Genomic DNA, 12,856 nt, shown 5'->3' with positions numbered 1-12,856 from the left:
AGACAAGACTTGAGCTCTAAAAAGTTTTACTAAAAGGACTGCAAGAAGAGCCTCACGAGCATGTTTCAGGATTATGCTATTACTAGCTGGAGAGTGGGAGTTGAAATAAAGAAGGGTGATCCTAAGGGATCACTAAAATTTAATTCCTCGAGTGCCCAAAAGGAAGACTTAGTCTCACCCTATTGATCTTAAGGAAGATACAGAAATGTTCCACTACAGCTGTTCCCCCAACCCATAGACCTGCAGGTCATCAAACTCTCTACTCTGTCTCCTTGTCAATCCAATGGTGTTCATTTCCACCATGGCTACTAAGTCTTTCTTAAAGGAATTAAACTCCCAACGATGTGGGATTATTCTGTGTCTAACACAACTTGTACACAGGTTAGAAAAGTGCTACTAGCAGCAGGGTGGGTGACAGTGACACTTCCATCCCTACCGCTCAGCTTAGGTCCTATTTTGAGGTAATCACTTGGTCATCAAGAAGTATAGCCAAAGGCACAGCACATTTTATTTGTAAGATCAATTCCACATAAAAAGTATACATAGACATCTTCTTATCATCAAAGAAATAAGCAAGGGCACCACGGCCACTTTGCTGAAAAGGAACACTTTTTAAAAACATATGAAGCACTAGGGGCACTATCCAAACCCTAACTTCAAGACATCCTCTTAGGAAAATGGCATAGAAAAGTGCTAAAATCTATAGTGATTGGTTTAAAAATTAAATTTTAAGGAAGCTGTAGCAACAGAATTATCAGGATTGCCACGGAATGCCCTAGAACATAGCCATGTTTGCGTACTCATGGAGTAGCGGATGAGGCATATTAAGTAGAAGTGACTGGGAGGATGGCTCTACCTGCAGAGAAGAAAGAAAGACAATGAATGAGAAGCTTGCAATGTAACCACTGACAAACTTGGCACAGAAAGCACATTCACTCACACGTTGACTAATGAATTTGGAGCATCTACGATACACCACGGATTAGAGGTTGTGGGAGTTGAGATACCTGGAAGCTTTTATCCAAGTGGCTGAGCACTATTTACAGTGAGTGGTTTTCACACGTTCTCACTTCTATGTGGGAGCTAAATAATGTGTACATGTGGACGTAGAAAGTGGAATAATGGGCACTGGAGACTCGGAAGGGTGGAAGGGTGGTGAGGAGTGAGAAATTACTTAATGGGTACAATGTATACTATTTGGGTGATGGCTATACTAAAAGCCCAGACCTCACCACTAGACAATATGTTCATGTAACAAAACTGTACGTATACCCCCTAAATCTATAAAAATAAAAAATAAAATTAAGTGAGTAATTTAATTATCAACTCAGATTATGTTTAAACCATACTGGAGATTCAGTTAATTTGATGCAACAATTGGGATAAACGAAGACTTACCAGTAACACCAGAACATACATAGACATATGGAAGTGGCATTTTTTTTTTCTAAACTGGACTATCGTGTAATTTAAGATTCATCACATGGCTAGATACTATTTAAACAACAACAACAACAAAAACCATTAGCAGAGATTTAAGCTATACCCCTCCTTATAGCCATACAATAGTTTCTATGTGAAAACTGCCATGTGTTGCCCATTCTCAGGATCCTCACTCACCAAGGAGTCTTGAAAACGTAGAATCTGAAGCAATCCAAACAGGGAAGTGTTGGTTACGTTCCAGGGAGAATAAGAAATGGTAGACGGAGGATCATTTCTTAACTTTGCAAGATTGTTTTGGTGGTGCTTGGAGTGGTCTCCAAACATGATGAGCTACAATTTTAAAGAAGAGAAAATTTGCACATTAGATCAAAATATAAACCAGTCAGTCTCATTTTGGCTCAACCCATTTTTGTTCAGCCTATTTTAGCAGCAGATGTACCACTACCTCTCTGCTCCTACTTGATTTTTTTTAGACTTAACACCCTTCCCCACCCTTTCATGTGCCACCATTCGTGAATATATTTGAAACAGAAAATGTTAGCTCTGATAAGCTTTATCAAATCCCAAAGACAACCCCTCACAAATGTAAAGCGGGAGTCCTGGATCTTTTAAAACTTGTCATTCGTAAACTAGTAGTAGGCTAACTGCGTTCTTCCATCCATCTTGAAGGTATAATAAAGTTTAGGAGGTTTCCCCAAAAGCCATAGGGCCATAATATCTATATCGAGCAAACAGCCAAATTGCTATTTTAAAAAAATATCTTTCAATACAATTATGCCCATTAAAGTTTATAGGATTTATAAAAGCTATCAAAATGGAAAAATGTTAGGTCTTCTACAGAATAAAGAACAGCTTAAGCCAAGATGGTTTTTTTTTTTAAATAAGACCTTAAAGAGCTGAAAACTGAGTAATCTGGCTACTGTTTCTACTTCTCCAGGCACCTCCTGATCTGCAGGTGGCAACTATGTGACAAGGCACGTTCAAGTCCTGACTTGCCATTTCCTAGCTACTTGATCATGGGTACAACCACCTCTGAGCTCTATTTAACCCATTTTACCGTGTCTTAGTTGGGTTCCCCAAAAGCAGAACTTGACAAGGGGATGTATGTGCAGGTGATTTATTACAGAAATGTTCCCAGCAAGGGAACGGGGAAGCAGGACATGAAGGGTAAAGACAGCAAGCCAGAATGCTGTTTTTTAAAAGTTTCACATGACACAGGAACCTTCAGAAATGAAGACCCAAAGAAACAGGAGAAAACTGTATTTTTATGGATAGTTGTCCAGAAGCATCATGGGAAAATAAAAGAATATGATCTGATGGTAAAACTGGAGGGAAATTAAAAAAAAAAAAAAAAGTATGCTATCCAAGGCAGAGTCCTGGCCTCAGTAGGACCTTCAAGAGAGCCCCAAAGTTAAATCCTGCCTCCAAGTTTGCCCCTGACTCAAGCAACAGAACTGGGCTTTTATATTCCCAAATCAGTCAATCGTGGAAGTGGGGAACATTTTGTAAACTTCCAGGCCCAGTTGGGGTCATTAGAAGCTGAGCACACACAAGCAAGGAGAGGGGCACATGGAAATGGCAAGGGGGAGTCCGGGGGGTTCTGGGCAGAGTATCTGCAAGGACCAAATGGCACAGATAAATATTTCATTGCACAGAGGAGCCCTGCACACCAACATCACTCCAGGCTTCAAACGAAGCTGAGCTTCATTTTCCAAATGTTTTCCTTTTCACAAGTACATCTTAGAAGGTACACTGTGAACCAGCTGGTTCCTTATACTCACCTGAATACAATACACATCAAAGCAATTTTGCCAGTGACTCCTTTGTGCATTGTGTTACAGTGGAGGGCGGAATAAAAAATCATTCCATATGAGACACACTAATGGGACTAAAAGACCTTTTATGAAGTATGCCAAGACACACTGGAATTTTAAAGAAATTGGAACAAGAAATAGGTCAAGTCAAGATGTAAGTTCCTTATACTGTACTAAGGTTTATCTGCACAGAGCCCGAAGGGACTGCTTCCACAGAAAAATTAGGAAAACAGTATGCCAAGCTCTTGATTATAAGTGCAACCAGTTAGCATTTGTGGAAATATTAATCAAATTATGAAATTTTTGAAATCCTGAATTGCCAGGCCAGGAACAAGGGCTACAACCTCTAATCAATGCATTTTTTCTGGGACTTGGCCTTCAAACATTACTGCAGTGCTGAGTCTCAGGTCTCTGAAAATATTAGACCAATTAGAGGTTTGTGCATGCACATTGTGGAGACATTATAAAACAATGTTATGGCCAAATAAAAATATCCATAATCTTAACACAAGGATAACTTCTGTAAACACATTTAAGTATATGTTTTTCTATTACTCATTTTAATAAAAATGTCTTACTGAATTACTATTTTTCAACCTGTTAATTTATACAATAAATATCCTCATGGAAATAAAATGTTTCCAAGGAGAATTAATGGTAACATACAATAACTTGGTTATAGTTGCTTTTGAATATATTGTTTTAGTCAAGTCTATCAGTTGTATGTGAAGTGTGGAAAATATATACTATGTGCTCCTTACTTCTCATATTAATTAAATGTTCATTCAATTGTCACTTCTAGTACAGCTAATACCACTAAAAATCTACTTCTCCATAAAACAAACAAAAAAAATTGGTAGAAATTATCAAATTCAACTTTTTCAAAACTCTGGAAATTAATCTAAGGCTTGCAACAATTCCAGGAGCATTTATTCAAGAAAAATGGTTGGAATCTCTGTAAGAACAATAAGTTTTGTGACACTTTAACTTGCTCTATTCTTATTCCCCTCTCCCTAGTCCACAGTAGCCCTGAAAACCAATCCTAGCAGAACCTGGAGAGACCAGATTAGTTTAGAGCTCCCCAAAATCTCCATTCTCCAGAGAATTGTCATTATTTGATCTTTCCTAGAATTCTGGTTATTTGACTTGACTCAGAATGTGTTCACTCTGAATAGACCTACAAGAAGTAAAGAGACTGAATTAGTAACTAAAAACTACCCACAAAGAAAAGACCAGGCCCTACCTGACTTCACTGGTGAATTCTATCAAACATTTAAAAAAGAATTAATACCAGGTGTGCTTCACAAACTCTTTCAAGAAATAGAAGAAAAGGGAACATTACTCAACTCATTCTATGATGCCAGTATTACCCTGATACCAAAACCAAAGACATCACAAAAAGAAACTATAGATCAATATACTTTATGAATGTAGACACAAAAAAACTTCAGCAAAATATTAGCGAACCAAATTCAGCAGCATAGAGAAAGGGTTATACACTGTGACTAAATGGAATTTATCCCAGGAAAGAGATATGTTGGCTCCACATACAAAAATCAATGTAATACATCATATTAGTAGAATAAAGGGCAAAACTCACATGATCATCTAAGTAGATTCAGAAAAAAAATTGTAAAATTCAATACAATTCATGATAAAAAAAAAAAAACACTCAATAACTAAAGGTAAAATAATGTTCTCTCAACCTGATAAAGGGCATCTGTGAAAATCCCACAACTAGCATCATACTTAATAGAGAAAGACTGAAAATGTTCCCCTATAATCAGAAATAACACAAAGGTATTCACTCTTACCATTTGTATCCAATATTGTACTGGAGGTTCTAGCCAGGGCATTAAGGCAAGAAAATACGATAAGAAGTGCCCAGATTGATAAGGAAGGTGTAAAACTATCTTTGTTCACAGACAACATGATCTTATATATGGAAAATCATAAGAAATTCACCAAAAAACTATTAGAACTAATAAATTTACTCACTAGGCCGGGCGCAGTGGCTCACGCCTATAATCCTAGCACTCTGGGAGGCCGAGGTGGTTGAATCGTTTGAGCTCAGGAGTTCGAGACCAGCCTGAGCAAGAGCAAGGCCCCATTTCTACTAAAAATAGAAAGAAATTATCTGGACAACTGAAAATATATAGAAAAAATCAGCCAGGCATAGTGGCGCATGCCTGTAATTAATTCCAGCTACTCGGGAGGCTGAGGCAGTAGGATCCCTTGAGCCCAGGAGTTTGAGGTTGCTGTGAGCTAGGCTGACGCCACGGCACTCACTCTAGCCTGGGCAACAGAGTGAGACTCTGTCTCAAAAAAAAAAAAAATTTACTCGCTAATGTTTCAGGATACAAGATCAATAGACAAAAATTAATTGTATTTCTAAATACTACAAATGAACAATCTAGAAATAAAAGAAAACAATTTCATTTACAATAGCATCAAAAAAACAAAATACATGGGAACAAATTTAATAAAGTTTATGAAGATTGTAATAAATTATAAGACTTGGACATTGAAAACTACAAAACATTATTGATCTAAATAAATGGAAAGACATCTGTGTTCATGGTTGGAAAGATTTAGTACTAAATCTAGTTAATATGGCAATACTCCCAAAATGGATCTTCAGAAATAAGGCAATCCCTATCAAAATCCCAACAGCACTTTTTGCAGAAATTAATTAACTGATCTTAAAATTTATATGGGAATGCAAAGGGCACAGAACATCCAAAACAGTCTTGAAAAACAGAAGAACAAGGTTGGAGGATTCACACTTCCCAGTTTCAAAACTTACAGTGTGGTACTGGCATAAAAGGTAGACATATCAATGAATCAAAGAGTCCAGAAATAAACCCACACATTTGAGTGAATTAATTCTCTACAAGGGTGGCAAGACCATTCAATGGGGAAAGAATCTGTTTTTTAACAAATGGTGCTGGGTATATACTGAAACAACTGTGTATCCCCATGCAGGAGAATAAAAGTGGAGCCCTACCTCCCCTTATAAAAATTATATATAAAAATTAACTCAAATTGCTAACTCAGAGAGCTAAAACTACAAAAGTCTTAGAAGAAAACATAGTCATAAACCTTCTTGACCTTAGATTAGGTGATTGTTTCTTAGATATGACACCAACAACAAAAAAATAGATGAACCGAACTCCAAAATTTAAAAAATTTTATGCTTCAAAGGACACTATCAAGTAAATTAAAAAGATAAGCCACATAATGGGAGAAAATATTTGTTAACCATGTATCTGGTAAGGGACTTCTATCCAGAATAAAGAATTCTTATATTTTAATAACAAAAAGATATAATACAATTTAAAAATGGACAAAAGGTCTAAATAGACATTTTCAAAGCAATATACAAATGGCCAATACATACATGAAAAGATTCTCAATATCATTATCATTAGGGAAATATAAATCAAAACCACAGTGAGATACCATTTCACACCCATTCCAAGATGACTAGAATCAAAAAGACAGAAAATAAGTTTTGGCAAGGACATGGAGAAATTAGAACCCTTGTTTCATGTAAATGAGAAAGTCACTTTGGGAACAATCTGGAACTTCCTCAAAAATTCAAATATGGAGTTACCATGTAACACAGAAATTCCACTCCTAGGTATTTATTTAATACAACTGAAAACACACACCCACACAAAAACTTGTATACTGATAGAAGTATAGCTACTCCTCTTTCCTGGTTCCTATTGTCATGGAATATCTTTTTCCATCCCTTTATTTTCAGTCTATGTGTGTCTGTATAGGTGAAGTATGTTTCTTGCAGACAACATATAGTTGGCTTTTGTTTTTCTTTTATCCATTCAAACACCCTATGTCTTTTGATTAAAGAGTTTAGTCCATTCACATTCAATGTTATTATTAATAGGTAAGGATTTACTACTGCCATGTTGTTATTTAATTTCTGGTGGTTTGTGGTCCGCTCTTCCTTCCTTCCTGTCTCCCTTTGTTAAAAGTGATTTTCTCTCGTAGCATGTTTTAATTTCTTGCTTTTCATTTTTTGTGTATCTGTTGGTTTTTTGATGTGAGGTTACCATGAGGCTTGTAAAAAAAATTTCATAACCAATTATTTTAAACATATAACAATTCTGTTTACAAACAAATAAGGAAGCTATGAAAAATCTAATAGAAATTTTACACTTTAACTCCATCCTCCCCCTGCTTTTTAACTTTGTGTTGTTTCCCACATATCTTTTTCTGCTCTCAGAAAGTTGTTGTAGTTATTTCAGATAGGTTTGTCTTTTAGTCTTCCTACTCAAGATATAAGTGGTTTAGACATCACAATTATAGCAGTAGAGTATTCTAGATTTGTATACTTACTGCTACCAGTGAGTTGTATATGTTCAAATGATTTCTTATTGTTCATTAACGTCCTTTTCTTTCAGACTGAAGAACCTCCTTTTAGTATTTCTTGTAGGACGGGTCTGGTGTTGATGAAATCTCTCAGCTTTTGTTTGTCTGGGAAAGTCTTTATTTCTCCCATATTTGAAGGATATTTTTGCAAGATATAATATTCTAGGGTAAAGGTTCTGTTCCCTCAGTACCTTGAATATGTCATGCCACTCTCTCCTCTGACCAGGCTGGTCTAAATGCTCCCTCCCAGGGCACTGGCACAATTCTGCCCTGTACTGTGTTTCCCTGTGCCAGGATACCCCTGAGTTTCTGTGCAAAGTCCCACAATCACTTCCTTGTCCCTCCCCTGGGCACCCAGATTCTCTCTCCACTCAGCACTGACCCCGCACTACCCAGGGGATGGGGGAGGGAGGGCATAGGCAGCACAAGATTGTCTTTTCTGCCCTCCTCAGTGCCTCTTTCCTCGTTATAAGGTTAAAACCAGGTAGTTGATCACTCACCTGATTTTTGGTTCTTTGAAGGTGCTTGCCTGCATGGATAGTTGTTGAATTTGGTGTTCATGCAGGAGGACAATCACTGGAGGTTTCCTTGCTATTCAGCCATCTTGCTCCACTCCCTCTCCTCAATATACTACTTTTGAATTCACATTATATTAATAAAACCACTGCATGCTAGAGACCACTTTTTCATCCTCCACCAAAGGTTAATGTTGAATAGTCTGTAAGTTGCTGTCAGAAAACATGGGTTCACTCCCTGCCTCTCCTGTTCCTGGGTTCTATTATTTTAGACAAGTCACCTGGATTCAACTTTGTTCTAGTTACACAGCCACAGAGAAAAATAAGAGATACAGGAGATTTTCGCACCAACTTCTATGAAGCATTCAAAGATCACAAATTCCAATCTTACCCAAAGTGTTCTAAAACTTGACAAGGATTATATGAGAAGGGATATTTATAGATCAATCTCATTCACTGGCAGAGATGTAAAAATGAAAAACAAGATACTATCATATTCACCTCTCCATCAAATTTTCTCAGGTGTTTCTTTCTTCTGAATTCCTCTAGTGAATCCTACCTCTGTTATAACTTACTGTCCACTTTAGCTCGTTGCCTTCTTCTTCAAAGGAAAAATGTCAATTCCAATTTACCAATGTGTAAGTTTCAGTTACATGTCTGTTGGGCAGCTGCATGACCTGAAAACTGGGAATAATGCCTTCTACACAGTGTTTCTAGACTTTAAGAGATGTAAGGACTAAAAAAAGATTTATGAGTGCTTGAAATGTCATGCTATATATGTCAAATTTTCTTCTTGCTTAATGGGCTATGAACTCTTCATGGCCAAATCAAGGTTCCCGTTGGTCGGTATACCTATCCTGAAAATACCAAACTCAAGTGTTATAAAATGAGCAAGTTCTTCCTCTTTGGCCTTGGCTGCATCAATCTTGCACTGACTGTACACACAGTGCCGCTGCGAGGTAAGATCTGGGGGTCAGTTTATTATTTGAAATAGGTATAGCTCTTACCTCTTTCTGACTCCCATATTCAGTGACAGGACAATTAAACACATATCCCTTCTCAGTTACAAGACAACCAGTTCTCAGAGATACTTCATCAGAATGCCAAAAATGATCTTGACCAAATAGGGTTGGCTCAGCCACAGCCCAGAACACTGTTGAAAGAACCAAAGGTAAAGATTCAGATAGCAATTTTATGCCAGAGGACATTCCAAGTTTGAACATAGCCTTTTTTTCCCCCATACCATAAATATATACAATTTTACTTGTCATTTAAAAATAACACAATACATAAATAAAAAGAAATCTCTTCCCCCACGGTGTGACCATCAAGCCTGACTTAGACAGCGATGTTCCCCAGCTAGCACGCTAGAGATGGAAAGGTCAGGGGAAGAGTGAGTGCCAACCCAGGGTCGGTCCATGGGTCCTGGGCCAAATATTCAGAGTAGATAAAAAGTGAGAGGTGGTGACAGTGAGGCCTGCCACTTGTAGAAGAGCCAGAGATCCCCTGAGCTTCCAGGCGACACCCTGACAGAGAACCCAAGAGATGGGGGGCTCAGGGGCACAGAGGTTACTGAACATAGTCTTTTATTTAAAAAAAAAATTACCCCATAACAGCCTTCAGAGATGTGATGTGATCATTTAAATTGAATTGTAAGAATTGTGAATGAAGGCTTTTTATCAGATTGGTCCCATGCAAGCCTATCTAGGGACAACCTCTGTCTCTTCCGAGCCGTGTTTCCTTAGAAACTACAGCATTAAGTTAAATGTGGGGTTTTGTCTCTGCTTCACTTCCTGTGTGGGGCTGCTCCTGGACTGGAGGGGCCTCAGGCTGGTGTGCTGGCCTGGGGTCTGCACATGGTTAGGACGGTATACATGACTCATGGAACCCTGGATTTGCAGCTCCTGTGGCTTCTGGCTCTCATCCCTGGAAGCCATATAAACCCCACACGGGTGAAGGGACAAGTGAAACTGTATCCTTGAGCAGCTGCTGGACCTGCCGATAAGGCGAAGATCTGCACCTGCTCTGCTCCACCCTATTTCCTTCCGTAAAGCAGAAGGAAGATAGTCTTAGACTAAGGCCTACTCACGTCTGGCACGTGTGGCAACTCAAATCATTGTCCACAGTTGCCCGGCTACAATGGCATTTTCTCACTCTGCCCCACTAATTCTACTACCAGAAATATATCCAAAGGAAGTTTTTAGACAAATATGCAAAGACATATCCTGCAGATAAAACTATCCCTCACTATATTTTCATGATAAGGAAACACTAGAAATAACAAAATGTTACGTTTAGTTTCTATGTCATATTTCTATCCAGTCACTTTAAAAAAAAAAAACAAACGTGTAGTTTAGGTAAGACTACTGTAAAATAAGCGCAGGTAGGACACATGGACAAAGTAAGTGAAATGCAAATAAAACAATAGATATTAACAACTTTATTACTTAGGACAAATAAGAAGTGAGAAGAGGAAAAACGAAGAGCTTTCTTTCGACAGCCTGATTTAGAGCCAGCTCACAATTACTTAAGAGGCACCAGGGGATACTGAGGCAGATGGCTGGATTATGAGCAGGAGATCATGTAGGACATGGAAGAGCAAGCTGAAATCTTAAATAGAGAAATATCTTTCCACAGGTAGGGTGAATAGCGTGGAGAGCTACACAATAGAAAACACCTACGTTTAGAAGAAAGCACAAAAAATAGCTCTTTCCCAAGCATAAGGATACACTTAGATAAATCACTTGCTTTGAGGGAAGGTGGAGGGCAAATGAGAGAAAACAACATGATAGCAGAAGTCAAAAAAATAAATTGGCAAGTCACTTCTACTCAAAATAGCAAACAATAAAAGGCGCAGTAACCTCTAAGAAACTACACCTTGAAACAAAACACGAGAATCACCCTCATACCTGATTCTTGCTCAGAAAAAGCCAAAAGCACACACAAAAAGAAAGATGACTGTAACCCCACAAAATCCTTCATGATGTCAGCTTCCAACTAATCATCCCTGAAAAACAAAGGAAATTAGAAGCGGCTGCCTCACTTTGGGTAATTTTTATACCCAATGCCATGCCCCCAGCTGACTGCATTTATAAATAACTCCTTGCCAATTGCTTGTATTTTGCGGGAATGTATTGGGTTTTTGCTGATCTAAATTGCTTGATGTTTGGAAAATCTGGAAAGTCTAAAGAACAAAGTAAAAACTTTGTAAAAGCCATCATTTCTACATTCAGAGAAAGATTTCTTCCTACCTGCTGAAACTTGACATTCTCCTGATCACTTCAGTGCCAAAATCAGGAGTGCGAATAAAGTGCTATTAGCAAAGCTTTGATTTCTCCAGGCCCTCCAAAATTCCTAGAAGAACAGAACATTCAGGGAGTGTCAACACATGTTTACTGAATTGATATTCAGGGGGATGTTTAAACCAGTGATTTTCAAACTTCAGCAGCATCAGAATCACCTGCAGGGCTTGTGAAAACACAGCTAGCTGGACCATGCCCCTGAGATTACTATTCAGGGCTGGGGGGTGGGGAGGGCCAAGAATTTATATTTCTGAAAGTTTCCAGATGCTGCTGGTGCTGCTGGCCCCAGGACCATACTTCAAGAACTACTGATTCAGACATTGTCACTTCAGTGAGTACCTATTTCGATGGCTCCCAAACCTAAATTTTCAAAATTATCCGGAAGACAATTTAAAAATACAGGTGTCCTAGCCCCAGTCCAGTCCAATGAGATCTGTTGTAGCTGGACATTTAAGAGTGCAGATGAGTCACTGCAGGGTCTTGTCAAAAATCCAAATTCCCTGAGTTAACTCAGTGGGGCAGGGCCCAGGAACCTGCATTTTTAACGATTGCCCTCAGGTGATTCCTGAAGGCTCATACTTTGAGAAACCCTGAGCAGAAGTCCTCAGGATTTCTGATAGGGGAGGGAGTGAGGCACATCTCCAGTTCTCCTTCAGTTAGTTTCATTTCACTCTCATCTATGTTATATCAAACACTTTTGGGTTTTTGTTTTTGTTTTGTTTTGGTTTTTTTGAAAACCACCAACATTATAAATCTCAGCATCCTTTGATATGAACTGTAGGATCATGATTTTAAACAAGAAATCAGATATGCCTGGGGCTACTCATTAAATGGCATCTTTGCTGGATTAATAAGAAATAAAACAATGAATCCAAATCATATCCTCTATCATATATTCTCCTGAGATTTCCAATATGTGTTAAAATATAAACCTTGCAAAATATTTATCTGTGCTATGAGTTATTGTCTTTTGAGGATCTGGAATGACCTAAAAGAAAACAGAGACCATTCCAACCAGCATGCCATTGTGCCAAGTTCCAGAATCAATAGTCTGACCAAAGCCTTTCCATAAGAAGGAAAAAAACCTTCACTCCCCAATTCAGTGAGTCAGGCAAACAACTAAAATTAGGTAGCTCTCACTTATCAGCATGTAGAGAGCTAAGGAGTATAGATTATCTCAACGCAGATCTGCTTGATTAGATAAAGAAATGCTGAGTAGATGATTCTAACATGCTTAACAATGGGGCCATTTTGACTTCAAACCCAGATGTTTAAATCCCCAACTCACTCTCAAACCCAGTGGAAACCACCTCAATCACTACTTTATTTTTATTTATTTATTTATTTATTTTTGAGACAGAGTCTCACTCTGTTACCCCGTGAGTGC

The 12,856-nt window shown here is 38.2% G+C and overlaps 1 protein-coding gene across 1 annotated transcript; it reads right to left on the bottom strand.

Annotated features, from left to right (window-relative positions):
- Positions 1-775: 775 nt before the first annotated feature.
- On the bottom strand, positions 776-11,149 carry OOSP3 (oocyte secreted protein family member 3). Its single transcript, XM_069470640.1, is given in 6 exon segments — positions 776-856; positions 1,621-1,742; positions 1,745-1,773; positions 3,225-3,322; positions 9,175-9,320; positions 11,077-11,149. Coding segments are annotated over 6 exon segments (549 nt in total).
- Between the last annotated feature and the right edge of the window lie 1,707 nt (positions 11,150-12,856).

Source organism: Eulemur rufifrons, chromosome 6, assembly GCF_041146395.1.
Source record: "Eulemur rufifrons isolate Redbay chromosome 6, OSU_ERuf_1, whole genome shotgun sequence".
Lineage (NCBI taxonomy): Eukaryota > Metazoa > Chordata > Mammalia > Primates > Lemuridae > Eulemur > Eulemur rufifrons.
The sequence above is the reverse complement of the archived record's forward strand: the minus strand, read 5'-3'. Positions and strand labels throughout refer to the sequence as shown.